The 27233-nt window shown below is 38.0% G+C and overlaps 1 protein-coding gene across 7 annotated transcripts in view; it reads left to right on the top strand.

Moving 5' to 3' along the window:
* The window catches only part of LOC117419383 (tetraspanin-9), a 128040-nt gene extending 101476 nt beyond the window's left edge, over positions 1-26564 (top strand). For all 7 annotated transcript variants that reach the window (XM_034032089.3, XM_034032086.3, XM_034032088.3 and 4 more), the window contains 6 exons: positions 11988-12179; positions 13838-13912; positions 19875-19976; positions 20536-20667; positions 20999-21082; positions 21541-26564. In XM_034032089.3, the coding sequence (XP_033887980.1) occupies positions 11988-12179; positions 13838-13912; positions 19875-19976; positions 20536-20667; positions 20999-21082; positions 21541-21612 (657 nt within the window). In that variant the 3' untranslated portion in view covers positions 21613-26564. The remainder of the gene's footprint in view (positions 1-11987; positions 12180-13837; positions 13913-19874; positions 19977-20535; positions 20668-20998; positions 21083-21540) is intronic.
* The last annotated feature ends 669 nt before the right edge of the window (positions 26565-27233 follow it).

Below are 27233 nucleotides of genomic sequence, written 5' to 3' on the forward strand. Positions count from 1 at the left end.
TTTCAGGTTTCCAAGCTGAGCATAATCTTAGTCACATATCATGTGTGCATTGAATTGCAGAGGTTCAGGAATAATGCTGAGGAATTGTCCATATATGATGGTCTTATCTGTCTGAAGAAATATTGATGTGTCTTTATAGAACACACAATTCACATGTACTGGAAAATGGATAACTGTAGACCATAATAATAAGACCTTATATCTTGGACAAGGTGAGTGTTGTTGTGCTACCTTTGTCTCAGATTTTGCTGTTTGATGACTTAAGCATTAATCTGCAAAGCTGGTGAATCCGCAGGGTGCCTGTGAAGGGTGCTCTGGGAAATCAGAGTTCCAAACAGAGTCCTCCGAAACTAAGGGACGCAGTGAGAACAATGCATGATGGTCTTCCAGCAGCTGATTGATGCAACATTGCTTCCTTTACTTATACATAATTCCTGCACAAGCCTTTGCACTGTCTGCCAGTGAAGCTTGCGTTTCCGTTGTTCATCAAAGCAGAAAGCTTCATAGAGTGGAGGATAGTAAATTATTGAAGACAGAAGGAAAAGGAGAGAGAGAGCGAGAGGAGCTAAATAAATAAATAATGTAGAATAGACAGACGCATTCCAGATTAGTCAATGATGACCAAGTCTGGTACACATTCATTATACAAAATGTTGATTTTTTTAACTGGGATTGAATTGCTATTCACACTCATTAAAAAAGAAAAACAATCAGGATGATGCACTACCTGAACATGTGGTGAAATACTCTGTTCATTTCCACCCTTCTTGATTTGGTTTAGCTAACATTTGTGAAAAGCAAATGCAAAAACAATGTCCCTTAAATGAATGCTTTTTAATGTACATTGTTTCATTTTTTTATTTTGCAGTACTCTTTTTATATTATACAATGCATTCACTGAACACCTATTCAAGATGATCTGCATATTTTGCTTCCCTTGAGTGCATTTTGAATGTCAAAGAATCTGACATTATCATTCAGTCAATCTTTATTATTATATAGCGCTGTGACAGGCTGGCTCGCAGTGGTGAGGTGTGATGACGTCACGGACCAGAAAGTAACTGAAACCAAAACACAAAACAAAAAGGCGCGATGGCCAAACAAATAGAAACAAGTATATTTTTTTAAAATATAGCAATTGTTTTGTTGTATTCTACGCGCTGTCTCTCCTCTCTCCGCTCTCCCGTACTCTCTACACTCAACAACCATCACGGAAGCTGCAGGTTCTTATACTCTGGCCGAGGGGTTAACTAGCGGTTAATTATCTTATTACCCCTCGGCCACAGTCTGCACGCGTTTGGGAAGGATGCATGACTGTCAGCTAGTTACATAATCAGTAGCTGATCAGTCATGCATCCTCACAAGGTTTTTAAATATAAATAAGAAATACACGGCGCTGTTATCCGCGCCGCAAACAATAATACAAATAATAATAATAGGGGCGGGACACTCCGCCGCAAGCGCCTTTCACAAAAATTTGCCTCAAAGCGCTGAACAAGAGAAAATAATATAAAATAAAAACATATTTTTAACAAGAAATACAGAAATGAAAATACTTAAACAATACAAACAAGTAATAAATACATCAGTGTAAATAAGTAAGTAAATTAAATTAATTAAAGAGCAGTAAAAACAAGTGATACAAATACATTTTTTTTTTTTTTTTTTTTTTTTTTAATTTCTTAGCCGACGCCCTTATCCAGGGCGACTTACAGTTGTTACAAGATATCGCCTTATTTTTACATACAATTACCCATTTATACAGTGGGGTATTTACTGGAGCAATCTAGGTAAAGTACCTTGCTCAAGGGTACAGCAGCAGTGTCCCCCACTGGGGATTGAACCCACGACCCTCCGATCAAGAGTCCAGAGCCCTAACCACTACTCCACACTGCTGCCCATATCATTTACAGGACTGTAAGTTTTCAGTCTTATTTTAAAAACAGCAACAGAGGGAACCTCCCTCACAGATGGTTGGAATGTTAAGCAAGGCTGCATCCTGTGATCTAAGAGGCCGACTAGGAAAATATGGAGTCAGGAGTTATTTTAAGTGCAGGGCACCACGGTCATGGTCATTACGTTTGCTCTGATTTTTTAATTTTTATTTCTTAACTAATTTTCTGTTTTCTCGAACTTGGCAAAGATCCTATTGTCCTTTGTTACAAAGTGATACAATTATGGGGCTGTGACAGGGTGCTTGTGTCACGTGTGGGTAACCGCTGCTTAAGCAATACAGAGAGACATGGGAGGTGGAGTTGAAACGCCAGCACAGGCACGCAGGATTTATTCATACAAAAAGAAAGTAAATAAAGGGGTCATGTGACGTTACCAGCTATGATAACGCACAGAGGACACATACAGCAAGCTGTACAAAAATACAAAATAAAATGCAGTACAAAAACTACAAATAAAAGGTGCCACAGAGGGCGAGCGCTAGCCTTATAAAACGAGGCGCCCCGCTCCAGGAACCGGCTACATTACGTAACCCTCGCTATAAATCACATGGGATCACTATCCCCTAAACTAACCTACTTATGAGCCGGTATTCATACAACGACTCCTGCTGATTCATACAGCCTTGGCTGGGCATTGCCTTCACAAGCACCACTTGCAGTCTCAGGGTTACGTAGCTGTCGTTCTTGCAGAGCGGACCCTCTCCTCCCGAGTATACGCCGCTCCTCCAAGCCTAGCAGGCAGCAAGTCTCAATTGAGTGCCCATCTGTAAACAATAATTTAATCACACAAATCAACTCCACAAAGACACACAATAAACCCATTTCCCCATATAAAATTACACCAACACTAATTTACACATGTGCAAACAAGCGCTTTGTGATGGTGGTCCACTATGAAAGGTGCTATATAAAATAGATTGTTTGAGTGATTGAAACTAATATATTTTAAGGGGCTTTATTAATCTGAAGAGTGGAGGAATAGTGACACCCAAAATATTAAATTAGGACCTACCCTGTCATTTTATTTCTAAAGACAAAAATACACTTACTGTAAGACACACACACACACAGTTGATTCTTTACATGATTTAAATGATGACGTAATGTAGATCCTCACCATTTAAATCAATTGAATAGACCCCAAAATATCTTAAGCCCTCCCAAGTTTGTTTTTTCAGTAACATAGACCGCTTTGAAGAAATACACGGGTGTTGGACCTTGTCAGAATGCCACAGACCTTGGGTGTTTTATTAAGGTGGTGCAGGAAGTGAAGGCAATACCTTCTGCTACTGTTTTTAGAGGAGACCAGAGAGCAAGAGCTGACCACTGTACAAACAGGATCGTCTGGCCTGGCTCATTGCCTGTGCTGTCCAGCAGAGCAGCAGGTCAGTGGTGAAGGTTAGGTATGTAATAACTAAGACCTGACCACCATCTCCACCACCTGCCAGCATTCACTGTAAGAGGGAGCTGTCATTTCCTTTGTAATTGACAAGAGGTTATCAGCTCCCAAAGGAGGAACACAATAGACACTTATGTATAGGGAAGGTCAAATAACTTCCCCTTTAGGTTGCTATGTGAGGACTGTGTCTGTCAAAACATATGAGAAGGAGCTAAAGAGAGACCCCAGGACTGTTTCAAATATCTATTGTTTGAGACAGGCCTTTTGAATTCCTGATTGTCACCATGTCTCATTTTAGAAGGATGAATAAAGGGACAATATAATGCCTCCTATATAACTGTTTCCGACTGACATTTGTTAAATTGTATAACACAGCCACTTGCTGAACTGATGACCATTTTTTCAAATAGATGCTGACAGTTTCTTGTAGAAAGAAATTGTTCGGTCTGTCGTAAAGGTCATTGATTTTAGCATTAGTTTCCCTTTCAGATTTCATGAGTCTTTAAGGACAGGCTCTGACAAAAATCTGTCCGTGTACATGTGCAGAAAGTCATGCTTGTTTCCTCTTGGCAATAGAAAAGTGATCCTTTTTAAATGTAACCTTGTATACCCGTCTTCTTCTGGATGGGCTTATAATTGGACTTATCAAGGTTATCAAGTTTGAGGAATGTCCTAGCTAGATCTCGTAAACTTAAAAAATACATTTTGTACAAAAACAAGAAAAAGGTCAGCTCAGGCATGTCATGTTATTAAAATGCACGAAAGGGGAATGCTTTTCAGAAAAGCTCAAGAGAAACTTACATCATAGGTATCACCTCTATGTTAATGTAAGCTTCCACAAAGGAAGATAAAATGCCACCCAGCACAGCTCCATTAAGGGCTAAAAGCATAAATAATATAACCAATCTACAGGTTTTATCCCCTAAAATCTTCCGAGGGCTTATCTGCTGCACTGTGAGCATGTTAATCTTCAGAGGGCTTATCTACTACATTGTGAGCATGCTAAATAGCAAGACCAAATTACAGGATTCAGTTGTCAACTAAGCAGTCTCACTGCTTGCTGCTTTTACTCACACACAGCAGCGCTTTTGAACGTTATATCTTGTGTATCGGTGCTTTCCAGAACAGTTCCTGGAGTTGCGAGTCCCAGCAAGGGAATTAGGCTCTTGACGAGAATGTCCAGTGTTACTGGATCTCATTCACCCCTGCTTTTCTGAGTGAGGAGGAACTGAGCAGCCTTTTTCAGTGGTATATTTCTTGAACTTCAGTTCTGTTAATACGCTGGCTCAGTGGTGAACTTGGGCATGCTGCACTCTTCTTTCACAACTGGAGGCCTGGGTCCAAATCTAGCTCGGGTCACAAGTGAAATTGGTTGGGTGGTCTTAGCTCAACCCCAGATGGACATTAGTTCACATCATTATTCATTCATTATTAATTTCTTAGCAGACGCGCTTATCCAGGGTGACTTACAATTGTTACAAGATATCACATTATTTTTACATACAATTAACACAATTTTTGTTCCTTGGTAGTAAGTAATATTTCCTAATTGCTTATGCCTCAAAAGTATAGAAAATGGCTATTATTCCCCACAAACTTTGCTTTTGTGACCAGAACAATGATATTTTGAAATTGACCTATTTCTAATGAGAAAATGGGCGAATTTGTGTCTTTTCGTTCACAAAGTCAGAAAAAAACAACATATGAATCCAAATTAACATGTATTTATACTAAAGTAATACAAAAATAACTACAAAAGATTTAGAAGTGAGTAGTTTTTCGAGATTTACGATTATACTGTAAATCACTTTCACGAATCAGCCCCCAAATGTAGTCTCCCATCATGTTCTCGTTATACTGTCCTTGGTAGCGGCGTTCAAAGTCCAGTATATCCTGGTGGAAGCGCTCGCCTTGCTCCTCTGAGTACGCTCCCATGTTCTCCTTGAATTTATCAAGATGAGCATCAAGGATATGGACTTTGAGGGACATCCTACAGCCCATTGTGCCGTAGTTCTTCACCAGAGTCTCAACCAGCTCCACATAGTTTTCGGCCTTGTGATTGCCCAGGAAGCCCCGAATGTGCAGTGGTGGCATCAGCACCTTCCGGGGGTCCACCTGTGGCTCCCACTTGACGTTGTTCCTCCCCACAGAGAACTCGGTCCGCTGTGGCCAGTCCCGCCTGTGGTAGTGCGTCTTGGTGTCCCTGCTGTCCCAAAGGCAAAGATAGTAGGGAAACTTGCTAAAACCGCCTTGGAGACCCATCAGGAATGCCACCATTTTGAAGTCTCCTATGACCTTGATGCCATCTCAGAAAAATGCAGATATGTATCCACTTAGGCAGGCTTAAGGCCCCTGTATTTATACTACTATTTATATTACTGGAAAGTCCTAGAAAGTTCTAGAAGTTACTCCAAGTTTCCTCAGCACTGAATCTATCTGGAATGTTCTGGAAAATAGGTAAATTTCAAAATATCACTGTCCTGGTCACAAAAGCAAACTTTGTGGGGAATAATAGCCATTTTCTATACTTTTGAGGCATAAGCAATTAGGAAATAACACTTACTACCCAGGAACCAAAAAAAAAAAAATTGTTACACGGTGTTATTATTTGGAGCACATATGGTTCAGTTGATAGTCTCTGCTTGATAGATGCTCATGTTTAATGGCAGGGGCTGCTCCATGTAGGTTTGAGATGTGCAAGGTGTAGATCTCATGACACTTGCATCTGTAAGTAATTAATGAGAAAAGAGCTTAATACTACATCCCAAAAACATGCATCCTTTTTGCTACCAATTCACGGGGGAAAACCAAAATGTTATTCTGATAAGGTTTGTGAACTCCATTGTTTTTAGTTTAGTGGAACTGCAGAACTTGTATGGAAAAATAAGTTAAAAAAAAAAAAAATTATATTGGGATATCATTCTAATTCCGGTGCATTACCCAACAAAGCTCCACCATTAGCAGACATCAGCATTACCAGCAGTGACTGTTAATGGGACAGAAAATATAACATGGCCCTTATATGGTAGGGAGCCCCTTTCCGGTTATAACGCCACTTAACAAATGCTGTGCCGTGTTGCTTTGTGGGAGACAGGTGAATGAGTTCAATGTTTCCTCTGAAAAACACACTGAAAGATCAAGAGAGGGTGGTTCTCTAGTGTTTTACCTTCAGAGATCTCTCAAAGTTAAGAGAGCATCTTAGAATTGAAACATTTTACTAAACTATTACAAAAGAGTCTGTGGAAGGAGTGCCAAAGCTAATTTAGGGAATATATGTGTGTCTTAGTTACTATGCCTTCATGACAGAACTTTTGTAATTCAATAAAACATACATGCAACAAATACGAGTGCCAGATACTAACAGCTGAGCTAGTTAAAATACATAAATGTGAGGCTTCACTTGTCGTCGTTTTCTTTGAAATCTCTTTGACTGTTTGTTTAACAGATGCTCTGTTATCAGAGTTATGTCTTATCCCCGATTTCCATTTGATGGTGATTTTCCCATCCTTTCCTTTAATAAGAATTGAAGTGGCAGTGGCTGCTTCACTGATTGAAAAATCCTCTTTGGACACATCAAAACTAGCGAATAACAAAATAAATCGTGAGTGTCTAATGGCTTCTCCTATGGATTACTTAAAAAAAAAAAAAAAAACGACATTCAAAACCAATATAATGTGAGAGCGTAGAAGTGTGCTACCTTGCTGACCTCTTTTCAAGATTGATTTTGAATATTGCATGTGAAGTGTACCACTGTACCATGGTAACTTGATCAGTCTGTGTCAGTTTGCAGGCCTTTTTGTATTGTTGCAGACTTTTATGGATTTCCCAAACCCAAGTGCTGTATCCAGGAACTGTTGAAAATGGGTCTTTTTCTGGGGTGTGAGAGTTGCCTTTTTCAAGTGGCCATGCCTTTTAAACCAAATTTAATTCATCCTCCATCGTTTTTTAACAGACCAAAAGTGACTATTCTAATACTAAGACAGTACCTATAAAGACTAGCTTGTGTGCTTTTAAATTAGTCCGTGCTTTTTTAATGTTGTACTTTCTTTTACTGATAAATTATTTACACTGAAGTCTTCCAACGCCAGTGTATTTAAAAACAAAAAGCCTGCCGTCTCAAACAGTGCAGCAGGAGAATGTCTTGGTCACTGCAGTGAGTCACATGCAGAGAGCATTGCAATGTGTAATCTATAGGGATTTTGTAGGATCATATTTTGTAATATGCATGCAGGTGTGTATGTGTGTATGTGTATGCATAGTGTGTCTTTATCAGGCTTTATTCAGATAATCAGCTCATGCGGGAAAATAATCAATACATTATTTATACACTAACGGTATGAATAAACAGTTTGTAAATAACTTCTTGGTGTCCCCTGATTTATCTTGGTTCCTCGTTGCTGCTTCTGCTCCCCTATTATACTATATCATAATATCTAATATGCAGAGAACGTAATGTGTCTTCCAATACCTAGAGGGTTAAATAGGAGGGACAAATCTACTTTTATTCATCATCTATCTCACTTTTAAGACAAAAAAGGGAATTGCAAGAAAACAATTCCATAGAGGGGTTCTGTGACATCATAAACCTCAAGATCAAAGCTTGAGTGGTTTATAAAATAAACCAGAACACCATGATTAAGTTATTATCCTGTAATTCTGCAGCTTGTATATTCTTCCATATATAATTCACGTATCTTGTTATTCTGAAGGAAATACAGGGTGATCACATCAATGCACCATATCACCCTGTATATTATTCCATATATAATTCTCTTATAATAGCCATAGTAATTAGTTTATCACAGCTGCTGTTTTGAGCACAGAAATACAATTGTCTGACGCTTGCATTTTATGTTCACTTCTCCTTTGAATAATGGCATCTGCATTAAAGCTTAAAATTGTTAATTATGAATGTATAGATGTCTAACTAAAGGTGAAAGTAAGTTAATATATACAGCTGACAGTGTATGTTTTTCACAGAAACACATTTCTTTAAAATAAAAAGTGTGTGATTTCGTAATGCTGATTCGTGGAGCTCATTATCCCAGTTTCAGCTGTGCAGACCCAATCAGAGTGTGTCAGCGCACTGTGACTGATTGGTCACTATTGCTGCTACTCATTTTGTAAACCGTATCCGTGTGCTTTGTGAATGGAGGCTGCTGCAGATAATGTTACATGGGAAAACTGTTAGGAATTTTGCCCAGTATCAGACTGTGCCTGGTTAGATGACACGTGAAGTCACTTGGCAATGATTGATCTTTCTTAATTTAACCTTTTCCTTCTTGCAAAGTGTTTGCAACAGACCCCCCCGCCCCGCCCCGTCCTTGGGTATAGCATCTTCTTACACTTGCCTAAAACAGTCAGGATTCAAGGTTGATTCTACCTGCTGGTTTAAAATGTCACCATCAAGTAGAAAAAAGAAAGCATGCATCTGTATTATTATTACTGAGCTAAATTAGTCTGAGCTAAATGAAATACAAACAGACAAGAGGTTCTCCCAGTAATAATTCAGTGATAAGATGCATGTTTAAAATGGAGCAAAGGACCTTTCAAGACAGTAATGGTGATCTGTCTTCATTATGTTCTCGTGTGACAATAAAATCAATACAAACTGCTTATAAGGGAGTCCATTCATTTCCTGCTCCAGGCTCAAATTATTTATGATGGTCCATAGGCAGCTTTTACATGCTCAGAACAGTAAACAGGTTCAAAACAGGCCCTTTGGTTGCAACACAGCAATTTTTGTTACTCAGAACCTGAATGAATTAAAGCTTTTAAACATTGCCCAGTGGGTTCCTTGGGAGACCTGTCCTGGTTTATTGTTATCTGAAAACTATAGCCAATGAAAATAAAAATAAAAAACTGTATATAAGTTTAACACAAGGGAAAAGAATAAAGCTATCCTCGTATAGAGATTTGAGCCATTCCACGCTTGATGGTGATCTTAATCTACACTTGATCTGTATGCATTGTCTACATTTACTAAGCTGTTACTCAAAGTAAAGCCTTGTTCGTCCATAGCTTCCATAGTCCCTCATATGATAAATTAGTACTAAATAAAACAGGATAATCATTTTAACAAGGTATTTTTTTTTATAACACATTGAAAAGTCTAATAGTAGTGGGCATCTAATGTTGAGTTGACTTTTGAGTTGATTAGGCTGCATAAATGGATAACTTAACTGGATATGTCATTAAAAATCTTTGGAATTGACTTCGTCATGTAGAATACTTTGCTGAGTTGACTTTTTGTGGTTTGTTTCACAAGGGTTTTCACTTGAACTGTGGAAAAATATCAACATAGAAATGTTCTAAGCGGTCTTATTCCTTAAGGGGCCCAGTCGACACACTTGTGAAGGGGATGTGATGTTAAGGGAGGAGGTTCATCTAAGGTCACACAGTGTTTATCTTCTCTTCTATTAATATGCAAGGCAAACAGGAACTTTTTCAATAAAGGTTGATGTTATGTATTTCTTTAGTTTGTTACCTAGAGGCTACCATCAGCAGCTTTCAATAAAGGTTAAACTGGTTACTCGTGCTTAGGGAATAGTAGATACCAACTTTGCATTCTGGAAGACTGAATTGCTCTCATTTGCTTGGTGCTTGTGTGTCACCAAAACTGGCTAGCAAGAGAGAGGCAGTGATGAAGAAGCCACTTTAGAGCAGCAGCTGGAACCTGCTCTTTAATTTCAATTAAGCTGACCCCGAGGCCAGCTCCTGGAAACTTTATTGCATCGTACAGTGCAACCTCTTTTGTCAGCACCTTTAAGAAAACCTTATTATTTCATGAAAAGCAAACCCAAGGCTGTTTTTCAGAGAAGAAATTGGAAGATGATAGATGGCTTTGCACAACCAAGCCATTGCATTTCAGTTTCACAAGTTTTTATTTAATTGCCTCTCAATGTTGCTGTTATAGCAATACCTGGACTGTATCTGTTTATCATGGTTGCTTCTGTAGTTTAGCTGTAGCCCAGCACAACATCATGAGAAGTCATGTATAGGCTGTTACGGTAGTTGCTCTAAACCAGTAACAATTTGGTGACAATTTGGTCTATGTCAAATAAATTTTATTTAGTGCACAGCTCTTTTTAAGACAGGTCTTTTACTACATCACAAAAAAACATTGCATAATTAAAATGCAGTCATGGGTTAGATTTAGGTTATCAGTCATTTGTACTTGTTTTCTTTTTATTGACATTAACTGCCCTTGTGCTACCATTGCCACCTAGTACAAAACCATTGCATTGCTATTAAGGGCATATGAAAATAAGATGTACAGTATTCCAGTAGACCACGTGTTGACAGAGATGAGGACCTGTGCATAGATCTATACTAGTTAGCAATGTTAATTTACTCATCTCAAAGCACTGCAGGGGAGGCTAGAAATAGATTGTGGGAGTTTACATGAAGCCAACGTTCACTCCTGTTTAACCCTCGTACAATGTTAATTGGTCATGACACCTTAGTTCTGTGAGCGCTATATCCTCAATGTACAGGCACATGCACCAGATCAACATGTTGATACACTTAATGCTGGTTTCACATAAAAGTTGGTTTACATTGACAGTTTAATGCTGACGGGGTAAGGGAGGTGCTCTATATTAGCCGTGATTAAAATAGCCTAAGAAGATAGAGGTTTCAAGGGGATCAGCTTATGGAGACTGATAACACATGACCAATCACAAGCCACTGTTTTTGGTGCTGTTAGGATTGTAAAGGTTGGATTTCCCTACACATTTGACATTGGGCAATAAGCTTACAGACATAACGCACATACAGATCAGGCAGATGGGGTATTTATAATCACTTAATGTAGACACAAATTGTGAGCCAGCCCAGACACTGATTAATGACATGGTGCGTTGATGTGCTAAACTTCCTTTCTAATCACCCTGTATATTAATACTTGTTGGAGGGTATGATTCATATATTGAATGGTGGGCTTCATTGTTGTGGTGTACTACTCTTCAAGAACACATTTTTCAAGCTGTTTAGCCTTGTATTTGATAGGCCAATATCACTGTCTTTTTGTTGTGGGAACTTGTGTTAAATAATCTTCAACTAACAAACACAAACTCCCACACAGAGGAAGAATTCAGTAGATCCTTGAGGATCATTTTCTGGATATACCCTACCATGCTGTGTTGGCTAGGGTGCAGTGCTTTTAATAGGCTGTAGGAGACATGGGGCTACATTCACAAAGCCCTTCATGAAAAGAAAACTAAAAACTAGAAATTAACAACCCAGATATTTAAATATATTTTTTAAACATTTTATAGTGATCTCAGATTGCTACAGTGTCATCAGAATGTTATTCCCCTCCCCCCAAGGAAGCAATTCAGTTTACCCATCATAACCACATAAACATCAACCCAATCTAGGTGTCAACTGGACCTGACTCTCCTGACACATCCTGCAGAACAGCACATGCTATGATAAGTTTAGTATGCCACCGAGAGGCAGTGTGTGTTATTGCACACATTCTTTGGCCTTACAAAGATGCACTCACAACCAGCACCAAGCCCATGTAAATATATATATAAACTGTGATGCCATACAAGATCCAGTTGCAGTATAAAAAACGTGTATGTTATGTATATTAAATCTGAATGTGTTGTCTTGTTCTCTTACAGTTGTGTGGCTGTGGACTCCTAGGGGTAGGAATATGGCTGTCGGTGTCACAGGGCAGCTTTGCCACCTTTTCACCCACTTTCCCATCTCTCTCTGCCGCCAACTTGGTGATTGCCATCGGCTCCATCGTCATGGTGACCGGCTTCCTCGGATGCCTGGGTGCCATCAAGGAAAACAAGTGCCTCCTTTTGAGTGTAAGTTAACGGTGGTGGGGTCCAGAACGACTCCTAGTGTGGTAATGCTTTGGTTTGTAGCTGATGAACTCAATTAACTGTGTAAGAGGATTCAGTTTACTTAGTACCATATTGTGGAATTTAACTGTACAATACAGTAGTCTGTGGCAAAGAGAACACCCCTCGGGAAGCAAGCAGAGTGTTCTCTTAGCTGAAGTGTTCTATGATATGAATCAATAAACACAAATGTCATGACACATGTCATATGAAATTAACAGAATAAGTAAGAGAAAAGCAATAGGGAAGCGAATGTTAATAAACTGTAATAATAAACAATCTAACGCTAATAAACAAACTGACAAACTAAATTAACAAAGCACCCCTACATACGGCTACGTTGCATTCGTGTTGACAAGTCAGCTTTGAAAAGATTGAATAAACCATTTGAATTTGAGTTTGATGATGATGAGTTATCAGGTTACAAAACACTACTGTATCAGTACTGTTCTTTTAAGCGAAGTTCCTGTTCCTTTAGGCAGAGCACTTACAATGGGAAAATTCTGTTTCACCACAAAGTTGTTCCCTAAGCCAAAGTGTTCTCTTAGGAGATTTTCCTATATGTGGAGACTACTGTTATGCACTTACACTGCTAATGGCACCTGTCTGCAGTGTTATGGGACCAAATGCTTCCCAATAGGTATTTTTTTTTTAAAAAAGGGAATAAAATGATTGGCAGAACTCAGTGTTCTCCCCAGGAATTCTGTACAGCTGGGTGGCGGAACATTATAGCTGGGAGCACTTTAAACGGAAAAATAAACTTGCCTTACCTTAAATATATAATACGACAAAGAATTTGAATAATGTGTTGTCTTTGTTTCGTTGACTATATCTGGTCGCTCTTTTTTATATTATGCGTTTTCTTTTTCATGATTTTTATTATGGTAAATTACCGTGCTTATTTAGGCACTCTACGATTTGACTGGGGAAAGATAGCGTAGGTTTATTGGAGTTAACAAAAAAAAAAAAAAAAACGGTAACCTCTTCACTTTCTTTTTTAGCTTAATTATTGAGCTTATTGATTCATTTAAATGGTTTTCTTTATGTTAAGTTTTCAGGGCATTTTGTTAATGCACGTCTATTTTTATTTTTCGCTGTTCTACATTTTCTGAATGCAACTGTTCATTTTAACCATTTTTGTTTTACAAAACAGTACTCACACACGTTTTGTCACCATCATAAGTGTTGCATGAAACCGGAGTGTAATAATCCAGCACCGCAGCACGTAAGCATTTGTATGTCAGCTGACAATGCCATCACGCCTTTCTTCTTAAAGGCATACAGCCTCTATATATGAACCCCCAATATCTCTCACAAGCACCTGGGTACATATTGTTACGATATCACAACAAAAGGAATACACTTTTTTTTTTTTTTTGGTGCATGTATAGCTATTATGTACTATGTATCACCTTACAGTACAATAATACAACGATTACAATGATAATACCCGAAAATAATCGTAATATTTGTTTTAATAAAGTAGCCGGCGCAAATATAATATTAGGCAGTGGATTGTGCCGATCGCCCGCTTATTTTGACCCCCTTTACATGTCATCTTTACATGGTTTTAGGAGTAATCTGAAACTTACAAAGTCTTTTATTTCTGTGTTTTGTTTCAGTTTTTCATTGTCTTGCTGATTATTCTACTGGCAGAGCTGATATTACTCATTCTGTTCTTTGTTTATATGGACAAGGTAAGAATGTTTCATCCTTTACTCTGTACTATATTTAATGGAACTGGTCCAGCTTTTCTTTTGTGCAGAATGCCACTTTGCATTTTGTTCATTGTTGATAACATTTTCGTCTGACAGTTCACCTTAATTTGACATGCTTTGTTAAAATCAGCCTTAATTTATCATTAAATATATTGTGCATCTGTGTTATTTCCAGTATTATGTGTTGATATAATACAAAAATAATGGGTTAATTCAGCTTTTTTATCACATTTTATTTAATCATACCATAAATGGTGGATAATCTTTGGAGTTTCTATCGCAGCCCAAACACGGTGGAAGTGTAAACGGATCTACAGCTTCCGTTATATTCGAGTGGTAGAAATCTGCCTACATTGGGTAAGACCCCAGCCATTACAAATCATACTTGCAACCTTCTCAAACATATAGAAATGCCTCACATTTGCAGGTATAAGTATGGGAGCTGGTGGGGTGTAGACAGATGTCATTAAAATTGCATTGAGAGAGGTGATAAGTTCATGCTGTTTGTGAGTGACAGTGTAATACAGCCGTTTCCTCCCTGTTCATTGCAGATGGTGTTGAAATGCAGTCATGCTGTTTTGGGTGCTTTGGATTAGGCAAAAACTGTATGATGAGAGATTTTTTGGAGTGGATGAAGTACATAAATAGTTGGTGTCTAAAGTGCTTTTTATACTGTAGGTCCTGTGCTTTTTGTAAAAGCTGTTGATGGTATAATTCAGCAGTGCATAATAACATTAACTGTTATTATGGCAACAGAAATGACTGAATTGATTTGTTATATCTTATCAGGGCTTAAATTTTATTTTTGTGTTGCAGCCAATTGGTATTCTCCAAAATTTTAGGGGGGAATGACAAAAAAAAAGCACTTTTGCATATAAAACACTATATATATATTTAGGGAGGGGGGGGGGGGGGCGAAGCTGAGCTTCTACGCATTGTCAGAGAGGCTTAAATTCAGGCAGTTGTAGTTCCGGCTAGGAGTACTGCATACACACACTGAATATGTCATTGGAAAGCCCCAAGTCTGTGCTTTTAAACAAGGTGGCTTTTACAGTGCCTGAGTAATATGTGTGTAACCTTCGGCCGATGGCGCTCCAAAATTAATGGGGCTGAGTTTTAAGAGTCAAAGCAAAAGTCACCGCTTGCAAAACAACACCTAGATAGACTTAATATTGTCTTGTTTTTTTTTTTCAAAACTGTTTACTTATACTGCAGTGTACTGAGTTTCTATAATGCTTAAAGATAGCGGCCGAGAATCACGTACGGGAGAATAAAGTCTCGCGGCACTTAAAATATCCAGCACTACTTTTATTTATTTATTTATTTTAATCAGAACTACTCAGAATGCGGGTCATAGTGCTTTCGTCACTGACACCCACTTCCTTAGAGATTGTTGTAGAGTTTTAAATTGGGTGGAAAATACAGTAGCTTGGTGTCTTAAAATATCTCTGTGGGATTTTCCCACACTGAAAGTTGCAGATATGCGGGAACAACTTGGAAAATGCGTGATTCCCATGATCCCACACTGAAATTCAAGTCCTGTCTTATGGTTTATTGAATTTAAAGCAACATGTGATTATTGTTCTTCTTGCATGTAAGTCATGTAATTGGTAAGTAAGTGACCTGGCAGGAGTTGGTGTGGTCTCAACAGGTCCTTCACACTTTGGTTCCATCTGTTGGGATTGATGCCCTCACCTTCACATATAAATATCCTAGCTATGTGAGGTCTACCTTATAAAACACAGTTCTGACAAAGGCAATTTGGTAAAGTAATTGTTACCATGCTCTTTCTTTTCCGGTCACTTCAAGTTTTACACAACGTTCAGTCAGCTGTAAGAATAGGAATTCCCATGACCTTTTACTTTGACCTACAGCTTGTGAACACTGGAGAATAGCTGTAAATAAGCAAGATCTTCAATTCTGAGGGTAATACAATCCCTTTAGTGTATTGACAGTCATGAGAACTTAGAAATAAGGTAAAAAATGCATAGAAATGGCACATAACACCATTACACTGGGGTGTTCGGGGGGGAAAAAATATTATAACAATAATAATTCTGCTTTCCTATGACAGTTGGCCACATAAGGAATATTTGTTTTGACGAATAGTACTTGTATACATTCATCCAGGGCAACTTACAATTGTTACAAGATATCGCCTTATTTTTACATACAATTACCCATTTATACAGTTGTGTTTTTACTGGCGCAATCTAGGTAAAGTACCTTGCTCAAGGGTACAGCAGCAGTGTCCCCCACCTGGGATTGAACCCACGACCCTCCGTTCAAGAGTCCAGAGCACTAACCACTGCTCCACACTGTCATGGAGTAGTCTATGCACTGGAATTCTGTGTAACATTTTTGCTCAAAAAGTTGTCCGGATAATAATCAGGAATTCAAGATGTAGTAAGCCAGGAGTCTTTTTTCATCCCTTATTTGTAACCAGTGGTTTCCAAACACTGATCACTATTTCTGTTGGGGGACTTGGTTGGGGGATTTCTGTTGGGGGATTTGCCAGTCCTAAAGACTTGGACTTCATGGTTTCAGTTTCAGTCTAAGCTGTCAACGTCATGCCCCTTTCAAAGTAAGATAAATCTTGACTTTATCCTGTTAACTAACAGCTAACTGCTCTCATCGCTCCCTGAAGCTATCAAATCGAAGGAAAAGTATCACAGAGACAGCTGTAAGGGTTAGACACAAGCAGGTGGAGTGAACCTTCCTCTAGGGTCATACATTGAGGGATTTAAAACTAGATTTCTGCTACTCTCAATGTGCTTTTCTGAGGAAAATCATAGATGTTGTAGAAAGTTTGTATACACTTTTTTTTTTTAAACTTTTTTTAAGGATACACTATATAAATTGTAACCTACAAAGAAATGATGCATGTTTCATCATTAGTGACTGCTGATTAACTTCAATATTGGTGTGTTTAGGAAGCTGTTTTTCAGCAAGAAGTGGTAGCTCTCTAACTAAAGACACATTGTAATTTAGCCAGAGCTAAAGTGGTATATTAGATTTAAACCTAGCATAGTTTGATAAAAAAAAAAAAAAACATGCTGCGTTCCTTTATGACTAAATGCATCTATATGGAATAATTAGGCCGGTTTATTTTAACAAGGTCAGCCCAGACACTCCAGGACCATAGATCTTGGAAAGGTTTGCAGTTTCTACTGTAATTGTTAAAGGATTAATGGTGCACCCTCAGAGCTGAAGGGTGTTTTAATGTGTTTCCCTTCATTAACATATACTGCCATTTTCATCATGAAAGAAACTTATAAGCATTTAAACTGTTTACAACATTGTATTCAATCTTTTGTCAAATGGCACCATCTGTCTTTTATACAAATATGTGATTAGTCAACACACACCTACCAAGCCACTGAAGCCAGCAAGATGATAGATGGAGATGCCCAAGCCAGCTTAGTTAAAGATGTTATAGCTAATTAATCTCACTTGGTTAAGTAAACCTCATGCAGTTTTGAATGAATGTTATAGCAAACTTCTTTGGTCATTGCACCTCAAGCAATGTGAAATGCTGCCCAATATATATTAATCACTAAAGAAATCTACATCTGTTTAGCTGAGATTAGAAACGGGCAATTGAGGTTACTGCTGTCATCCTGGTGTCGGCAGTATTGATAGACGTGTTCTAAACAGGTGGTCAGGTTTGCCCTGGGGGTGTCTTCTTTCTATTGAGCAGTAAAATATAGTTAGGAGTCAAGGGCATTTGGAGGTTAGGAAAATAAAACCTGAACACAGTGTTTCCCAGGGGCGATTTGAGTCTGAAGGAAGTGAGATGTGCAGTTAAAGTTAAACACACATGTATCATATAGAGATATCATCAATGCATGCAATTACTTCTAATGCCGAGTTCATATGCAGGCCAGGTAGGTTTATCAATCAGCCGATTCTTGAAACTATTAGTGTCTTAAATGTAGCCTAATTTGGTGATCTATACAATTACGGATAGATTATCATGTGTTGTGCCCGATAGATTATCATGTGTTGTGCCCGATAGATTGTCATGTGTTGTGTTCGATACTTTTTACATTTTTTTAACATAAGTAGGTTATAATCATATCCAAACAATCTTGTTTTTTATTTTTGTACATTGGTGCTTTTGAATGTAGTGAAGAATATTGGCCCTGGCTGGACGCCAGACACCATGAGGTGTCTTGAGAGCTTCTCCTCTGATCTCTGTGTGTGTAACCAGCTCCTGACCTGCTGGTCAGTCTAGGGACTCTACCAGTCAGAGAATACCAATTGGGCTGAATTGTTTAGCAATGCTGAAACCACTAAACTCAATTCACTGTCCGCTATTGGTGACAGGAATAAGAGGCAAGTGAGTAAGTCTTCTTTTTCTATATCTTTTTTACTTAATTGAGCCCTACAATGTCTATTTGTAGTAGGGTGACAAACATACACACATACTGTAGTAATAAGCAGGTTTCAAAGGGGGAGGGTGTATTGTGTTGTATATAAACAAACAGGTCACAAACTTGTGCTTTACTTTAAATTGTCATTAATGCGTCTTTACAGGACAAAACTACAACAACAATACTAAAATGAGCTGACATATTCAGGTGCCCCTAAATTAAATGTTTAACTTGTTTATTTCTGATTTGGTAATTGTATTGAGTAGTAGTAGTAGTAGTATTATGTATTTTTTAAAAAAATTTTACACTTTCCTATCTTGGATCAAACTGCTCACATAGTGCTTTTGCAGGTCACATGTGTTATGAGGACCACTGCAGTGGAACAAGCCTGTGTAAACTACATAGACGAGCCCTATCTTCATTGATCAAGCTGTGCTCCTCATTCCTACAACCGCTACCGACAGTGCTGCCTTCAACAATAATTATGTCAATTTCTAAACTAACAGCTATTGATCGCTGCAGCAATTAGTGCTAAAGGGTGATGGGCATCTAATTGTAAATTTGTAACAGTGTGAAGCTCATTAGTGAGTCATAATATGTATCTGTGCTGTTTATCGCATAGCAGTCTTACAGGAAAAGATAGAAAGTCCAATAGGAATAGTAGCTCTTGTTCATTGAAATGTAATCATTTTTAAGTTTGTTGCCTATACCATTATTATTATTATTATTATTATTATTATTATTATTATTATTATTATTATTATTATTATTTATTTCTTAGCAGACGCCCTTATCCAGGACAGCTTACAAGAAATCATGTTATTTTTAGCCATTTATACAGTTGGGTTTTTACTGGAGCAATCTAGGTAAAGTACCTTGCTCAAGGGTACAGCAGCAGTGTCCCCCACCTGGGATTGAACCCACAACCCTCCAGTCAAGAGTCCAGAGCCCTAGCCACTACTCCACACTATTCAGACACTTGTCAAAGGGCTAAGAAAGAAGCCTTTAAACCAAGAAACATTTTTTTTTCCTCGCATCAGGATAGCCACCACCTTGCAGTTTTCTGCAGATTGATTACCAGTAGTTTTCCAGAAGTCCATATATCCTGCTATCGCACTAATATACTGGATTCACTTTCTGTGCATCAAATTGGTAAAGGACTTGCAAGGAAGTTATGTTGATTGCAGATGTTTTTTTTTTTCCTGGTCATTTTTCAGTTTATCGTATTTCCAAGTCTATATTGTGTATTCGCTGTTCATTGCAATAGTGAATCTCATGTGGGATTTATCAGAGTTTCCTAAAATTGATCATGTTGTTAATAGGCTTTTACTGCTTTAACATTGTACCATATACTGCAGTAAATATAAAAGCAATTGCACTGTTATTCCAAGGTCTGGTTATTTCTTTTTAATATGATTTAATGAATAAATCAGTCCAGATATATGACTTGCCTGTCTATAGTTCCTGAATCATTAATATACAGGTAAATCAAAATATACCACGAGGTATTTGTTGCTTATGTGTTTCAGCACAATAACTGTATTTTTATTATTTTTGTTAATCAGGTAGGTGAGAACGCTAAGAAGGACTTAAAAGAGGGACTTGCACTCTATAACACCGAGAACAATGTTGGGCTCAAAAATGCATGGAACATTATTCAGGCCGAGGTACGTTCATCCATTAAACTGACTTGATCATTTTAATAGTAACGGATTCAGTGGAATTAAATGTTTGTAAATGTTATCGTTTTTTATTTGGACTATTTCAAGATGTATTGGTACATGCACAGGTAGTAAATACATATTTATTTTCAGGTAATGAAAATAAAATGAAAGAAAGCAGTCTCCTGGAGTACCAAGTACGCTATGTCATCCAATGACCAAGTCATATGGATCAAACATATATTGCACAGCAGTGACCCCTTGTGGTTTCAGAAACTCCCAATCATTTAGCTGTCTGAAAGTCCTCTTAATAGTTACTGACTCCTATTAATCCTTATAAAATTAGGTATGACCTCCTATCACAGCCTCTAGACTTGTGTGTAAGCATTCTGCACAAATCTGAAGGATGTCTTTTGCTACTCCTCTTAACTGATCATCTTTCGACTGCTGCATACGTAAAGACTCTTCTTCAACCCGTCAAGTCCGGTCTGAGCCACACTGACCTTGTTGTTTTCCCAGCGTGTTTGTCAGACTGAATGTAATTGTGTTTTCAATGCCTTCCCAGTGGAAATGCTGCGGGGTGACTGGCTATGCTGACTGGTACGAGGCGCTGAAGGAGACAGCGGTTCCAGACCGCTGCTGTCAGGAGCATTACCAGGACTGTGGGCGCAATTCCACCAACCTGTTCTGGCAAAGGGTAAACACAGTCTCAGAATAGGCATCTTGCTGTTGTTTTTTCTCTCAATCCTCCTTCACTCTAATGAAACAGCAGTAGCCATTCAAACACTAAATCAATGTACTCTTGGAAACAACTGGTGTTTTTTAAAATAGTAATATTAATACATTTCATTTGGGATTTAAAACCAAAAAACCTTTTTATACATTACCCAAACCGGCTTATTCATTTACCTTGATGTATGTGACATATTCCTTATTTTATATATATATATATACAGACACACACACACACACAGAGACAGAGCAATGAATCATATGATAAATCCCATGTGTCTATCTCTTTGTTGCAGGGTTGTTATGAAAAAGTTGAAGAGTGGCTGGATGATAGCAAACATGTCCTCGGCACCATTGGGATGTGCATCTTGGTAATACAGGTAAATGCACTATTATGATATATAATGGCAAAGACAGGTTTCTTTTGATGTTAATAGCACCATAGCTTATACAGTAAGTGCCAAAAGTGCATTTATTGTAAAGATACATTTATTTAGTATCTAAATCCAAAGGTGGAAGGTGATAGAGAATGGAAAAGACGGGACAGATAATGGTTCAATTGCACGTAAGACACAATTAAATAGTTGTTACTAAGTGTTCAGCCTATACCTGATCAGGTTGCATTGTGTAACAGTACAGTACTTCTATAAAGGGTTCCCACACGTTCTTGTATCAAAGCATCCTGAATGAGACCCACCGGCATCTGAAAGGAAGATGGTAAATGTAATATATGTCCAATTAATATTGTAACCCTAATATAATTGTAACATTATTTAGGGACCCATGTTCTAAGTGTCAATACTGTTGGTTAATGCTCTCTCTTTTTTTTTTCTTTTAGATTCTGGGCATGGCCTTTTCCATGACTCTCTTCCAACAGATCCACAGAACTGGTAAAAAGTATGACGCCTAGCACCGCTCCACGCACACACACCCAAGAAGCATCCACCCTTATCTGCCATAAACTCTTGAGAAGAACCAAGTTTAACACCCCACCCCCCAAGACCCACCTCTGCACCACAACCAGTCCTAACCAGGCACCAAACAATCCCCAGACTGCACAGACGTTGACTTGATTTCTCTTGTTTTATTTGCATTTGCTGTTTATTTGCCAAAGAATGGAAATGAGATGGGAAAACACAGAGAAAGAGCATTGGCTTGAGAAGCGAGCGTGGCACCGCGTGGCTGCCATTCTCTTTGTTGTTCTTTTGTCTCACTAACAATTTCCAGGAAATACAAAACAGAAAACTGTACTTGCATTGCTTTGCTAATACATTTCAAACTGTATCTGCACTGCTTTACTAATACATTTCTGAACTGCAGTAGAAAGGGAAAGCCAGCCTGTAAAAAGAACACTGTAAGGCTCCTGAAGTTTCTGGACTATTTTGTTAGAAGACTGTTGGAGACCCAACCCCCCCCCCCCCCCCCCCCCCCCCCGTAAACATCCACAGAGTAATAATGGGCCACTTAGAGTGTGTTTACCTACAGTTTTATTTTCTGCTTGATGGGTAACTTTGTATTTTACAGAGGTAGATTTTTTTGGATATAATCCTCAGTATTTTCTTTTCTTTTTTTTAAAGCAGTTCTATATATAAAATATACCAATGTGTGTATTTGTTTTATTTGTTTTTTCACATTGCAAGTCACAGTCCCGGTGAGTACAGAAAGGAAGAGCAGCAGGTCAGCTGGTACCCCACATGTCTGGTTTTTAGGAGCATGTCTCAACCTGGCTCTGCAATGAGAAGAGCTCACTTTTGAGAGAGTTCATTCTGCATAATATTGAGGAAACCTTTACAATGGCTCATCTGTGTAACATTTCTCTGGATGTATGTTTGTATGATTCCTCTTCATTAGGCCTTTTCCATTAACGGGAGAAACCATAACTTCTAATCCTCTCTCCTTGCCACACTGCAATGCAAGCACAGTGTTTTAATCTACATTATAGAGCTATGACCTCCTCTAAACACTAACCCATTTTGAGTTAGCTAGTCAAAGATGAAGTACATTTTATATTACCCTTGTGACTATATATGACATTATATAGGTCCCATCCATGTTTGTGTATTGAATTTCATTAATTGTCTGACCTTCAAGTTTTTATCTGATACAAAATATAAATGACTACATAATGGCAGAATGAAGAAATTGTGACCCCTCTCCCCCTCCTGGGTTGATAAACCTTGGCATTGCAATGCCTTCCGTGTGGATTTGGCAGTCAAGCCACATTAAAAGCCATTGGGTAGAGAAAAGAAGAGCTGAAATCCAGCAGGTCCAGCAAGATTGCCAGTCAGTGTTGTAAAGCCAAGCTGTATTTTGCACACTTTGGCTTTTCAGAGTTTCATTGGTCTTCTTTAAGTTTTATTTTATTTTTTTTCCGGGCCTTTCTGTAAAACAAATACCACAACACTTGTGCACATTTCCACAGACATTCCTGCTAGAAATCTTGAACATATACCTCTAGTTTGAATGCTGCTTTTATTTCTAGACCCCCTTCTGGTTCAGTCACAGAAGGAGGTTGTTTTCTTACTTTTTGCTGCTTCGAGAGGAAAGGAACGAAATAAAGAGAAACACTACACAAAATGCAACAAGTAGTCCTGCTTCTGTATCCCATAACCGTTTGGAAGCATCTTAAGACAGTTTGGCATGAATTTGTAATTGCAATGACCCTTGCAGAAATGTTTAGAATACTCTGTTGGTGTATCACCTGTGTAGTACCCAAAGGCAACCCTAGCAGAACCTAAAGCAGACCACAATGTTACCAGCAGCACAGTGGATACCAGTGGAATAACAACATTAGAGTATGGTACTCTAATTGACTACCAGCTTGTTATGGTTAATGCCATTTTGATACACGGTGGTACCATTCTATCAATGGTCCATACTATTGGTACCATTTCTGCTTGCATTGCCAATCAAAATCAGACCACAGCTTCATTCTCAGGCAGTTCAGAAAATGTACTGCCTGTTCACCCCGTATCTACTTTTCTTGCATTTTGTGTATGTGGTCAGAAGTTGTGTTTGAAAATTGGTTGGTTGTTTACTTTCAGAATTAGGGAATTGGGACCAGAAGTGTCTTTAGTTCAAGGGGTCATCCATAGAAAGCAAAGTTTAAAGAAAAAACAAGAACTCTGGATGATGAAAAGACGAACTCTGACACTAAGCATGTTTTGCTGCTACAAGGAAAGTAAATGGAAAGTCTGTAAAACTAAAGTTTTAAGAAGGACAGAGTTGAAAACAAAGGTGTTCAGACAGATACTGTATTGAAAGCCTGTGGTAGATGTTTTACACCCTTTAGGCTAATCTTGCTGGGATCCATAATGTCCATGGATACAAAAAATAAAAATGAGTAGGAGTTCATACATGTCCCTTCTTTAAAAACACTGTGGTACTTTGTGGCAGTAGAGACAGAACTCTTCTGTGGTTGGCCTTTTGCGCAACTGTGGCATACAAGCTGGCACCTGCCTATGACCTCTGTGTTGATTTAAATGTAGTTGTATCTTCAATAACCAAAAGATTGAGTTCTCGACTGCATCACCACTTGGTGCAAAACAGATCTCCCAGTTTGAGCAGACACTTTGTAATCGAGTGGCAGCTGCAGATTGCAAGCAACAGTGAAAGTCAAAGCTAACCAGTCCTGATGTTCAGGTAGACTTTATAATCATCTCATTATGAAGTGTGCTGCTTCATGCACAGATTCTAAATGGCATATTCAGCTTTCGACTTGCAAAAGAGGTAGCATTTTTCACTTAACAACATATTATATTCTACTTTCTTTGGCTTTTGGTAATCATCGCAAGATTTTATAGCATGCAGGGTTTTTAAAGGAAAAGAAAAACATAACAGAATATTATAGTATTTTACAAGTGCTAACTGTTTTGCAAATAGCATTTGAATAGAATATTTAGCAATACAAATATTGTGTGTGTGTATATATGTGTGTGTGTGTGTGTGTATATAGATATATATATATATATACACACACACACACACATACATACACACACACACACACACACGTGATTATGACCTAATTTAGATAAGGTAAGTCTTTTATGTGTACTTTGCACAGACTTTTTTTTTTTCTAAACCTGAGTTTGGATGCACTAAACTGGTACATTATTTGTAAATCCAAGGTTTGAAATGAATATGCCAGAAGTAAATGAAGAAGGCATATTAGCTTAGCGTTTCAAATGATGTCAAGCAGCCTTAATTATCTACTAAAATATCAAGCTTTAAGTAAACAGCTCCTTCCTTGCATACCAATTTTAAACCTTGGATGTTTTACCAGATATTTTAGTTATGGGTGGATACATGTAATAATGAATCTATTGTAAACTATATGTTTTAGGTTTCCAAATACCCACTGTCGTCCATAGGATTATGTTAATGGTCGGTTCGGAGTGCATTTTATTTACATTGTGCTTCAGTCTAGCACAGCTATTACAGGATCAGATCTGATTCTAGCCATCATTTCAAACAGGTGCTGTTAATCCTTATATATTTCTACCAAATTGTTCCTACTTTATTGTTAAACCAAAAATAAGTGTGTACATGCATTTGTATATGCTTTGAAAAATCTATATTTGTAATTCAATTTCATCTTTTTCCATATACTATAGTATAGTATACTAAACCATGGCAATATTAAACAACTAGCTTGGATACATATTTCCACACTGATGAAAGTTTGTAGTCTGTTCTCCTTTTTCAGAACTCTTACAAACCTGAGAGACGTTTACAGGTATGACTGGAAAGAAAGGGAATATGCTTTTAAAATAACTTCATCCAGATTTAGATGGATTTTCTCATACGTGCTTTAAAATAAATAAATGATATTATCACCAAAGACAAATGTATAAGAAAGAGATTTTACTGATATGCTTTTTATTATTATTATTATTATTGAACCAGCAACAAAATGTGTTCAGGCTGATCTTTTTTCCACCATACCTCAACATAAAATATAATCATGATTGGGATAAAAAATGAAGATGGATGCATACATTTGTATATGCAGGTATTCTTAAATGTATCTAACCACCCATTTTCTTTTTAAAATTGTGTTTAAAAACATGTTGCCAGATCAGATTTGGCAAGTACAGCTTTTTATTACAGACTTAACGAAAGAAAGCAGTATTATTTGTATTTGTGTTATCTTGCATATTGTTTTGTAGATGAAATGCACTCTGAACTTCTCTGTAATAGGTGGTGCAATAAGTATTTTTAAAGAAAAGTGTAGTCATAAAAAACCCAGTATACATTCATGCCTTTTGAGTAAAGTTTTTTCTTTTTTTTTTTTTTTTAGAAAATGAATGCTTTTTGTTACTGATATTGACTTCATTTTAAATAAAACTATATATTGAATTGTATTTAATCATGCATAACCAGCAATGACATTTCAATTTGTGACTGTGCAACTTGGAGCTTGGGCTCTCTGACATAGGACAGCAGATAACATGGTTACTGTATTAAAAAAAAAAAAAAAAAACACCAGCGAATGGCAGTCCAACATGCTGTTCAATTTTTTATTTAAGAGTGCATCCACAGAGGATTACATTCTTACAGTGTGAAAAATAAGAGAGAGAGAGAGCTTTCTACTGAAATTAGAAAAGAAATATATCACGTCATTAAGTTTGCTTAGTATTTTTACCATTTGAAATACACGCAGGAATATTTTTGTACCAACTGATACATGGCTTAGATAAACTTGGAACTGTGTTGTGTGTTAGATAATAGAGTTTAATGTGCCATTCCATCCAGGTTTTGTTCACACCAGTGTTCCTTCTATGCAAAATACCTACTTTAGCCTTTGTACAGATTATTTTGTATTAGTATTATGTACTGAAATAAAGTGAATAGAAACAACGGTTTGGCCTGTTTTGTCTTTTACTATATGCACATGAATAGGTTACTTACTACCTAATGTCTGGTTTACCTGCGCAGGGAGGTAAGTATTCTCGTTCTGGTAAAATGTACTTGTAAAGGATATAGAAGCACTTCTGGTATGAATGACAATGCCTTTACTGTAGTAATTCACAGAACTGGTTGGTACATTATATTACATCCCACTCAAGCATGCCTTAAGCCAGTTTAGTATCCATGGCCATCAATTCCTTAATTGGTCTCTACAAAATAAATGATTGGGAAAGTCAACAGCAATTTTGAATCAAGACAAAAGATGGCGATATAAACCGTATGACTCGTACTGGGGGTTACACTCTGAGATGTACTGGGGGGGGTTACACTCTGAGATGTACTGGGGGGGGGGGGTTACACTCTGAGATGCGAGGGTTACACTCTGAGATGTGGGGGTTAAACTCTGAGATGTACCGGGGGGGGGTTACATTCTGAGATGTACTGGGGGTTACACTCTGAGATGTACTGGGGGGTTAGACTCTGAGATGTACCGGGGGGGGGGTTACACTCTGAGATGTACTGGGGGGGGGGGGGTTACACTCTGAGATGTACTGGGGGGTTAGACTCTGAGATGTACCGGGGGGGGTTACACTCTGAGATGTACTGGGGGGGGTTACA

Source organism: Acipenser ruthenus, chromosome 14 (assembly GCF_902713425.1).
Source record: "Acipenser ruthenus chromosome 14, fAciRut3.2 maternal haplotype, whole genome shotgun sequence".
Taxonomy (NCBI): Eukaryota; Metazoa; Chordata; class Actinopteri; order Acipenseriformes; family Acipenseridae; genus Acipenser; species Acipenser ruthenus.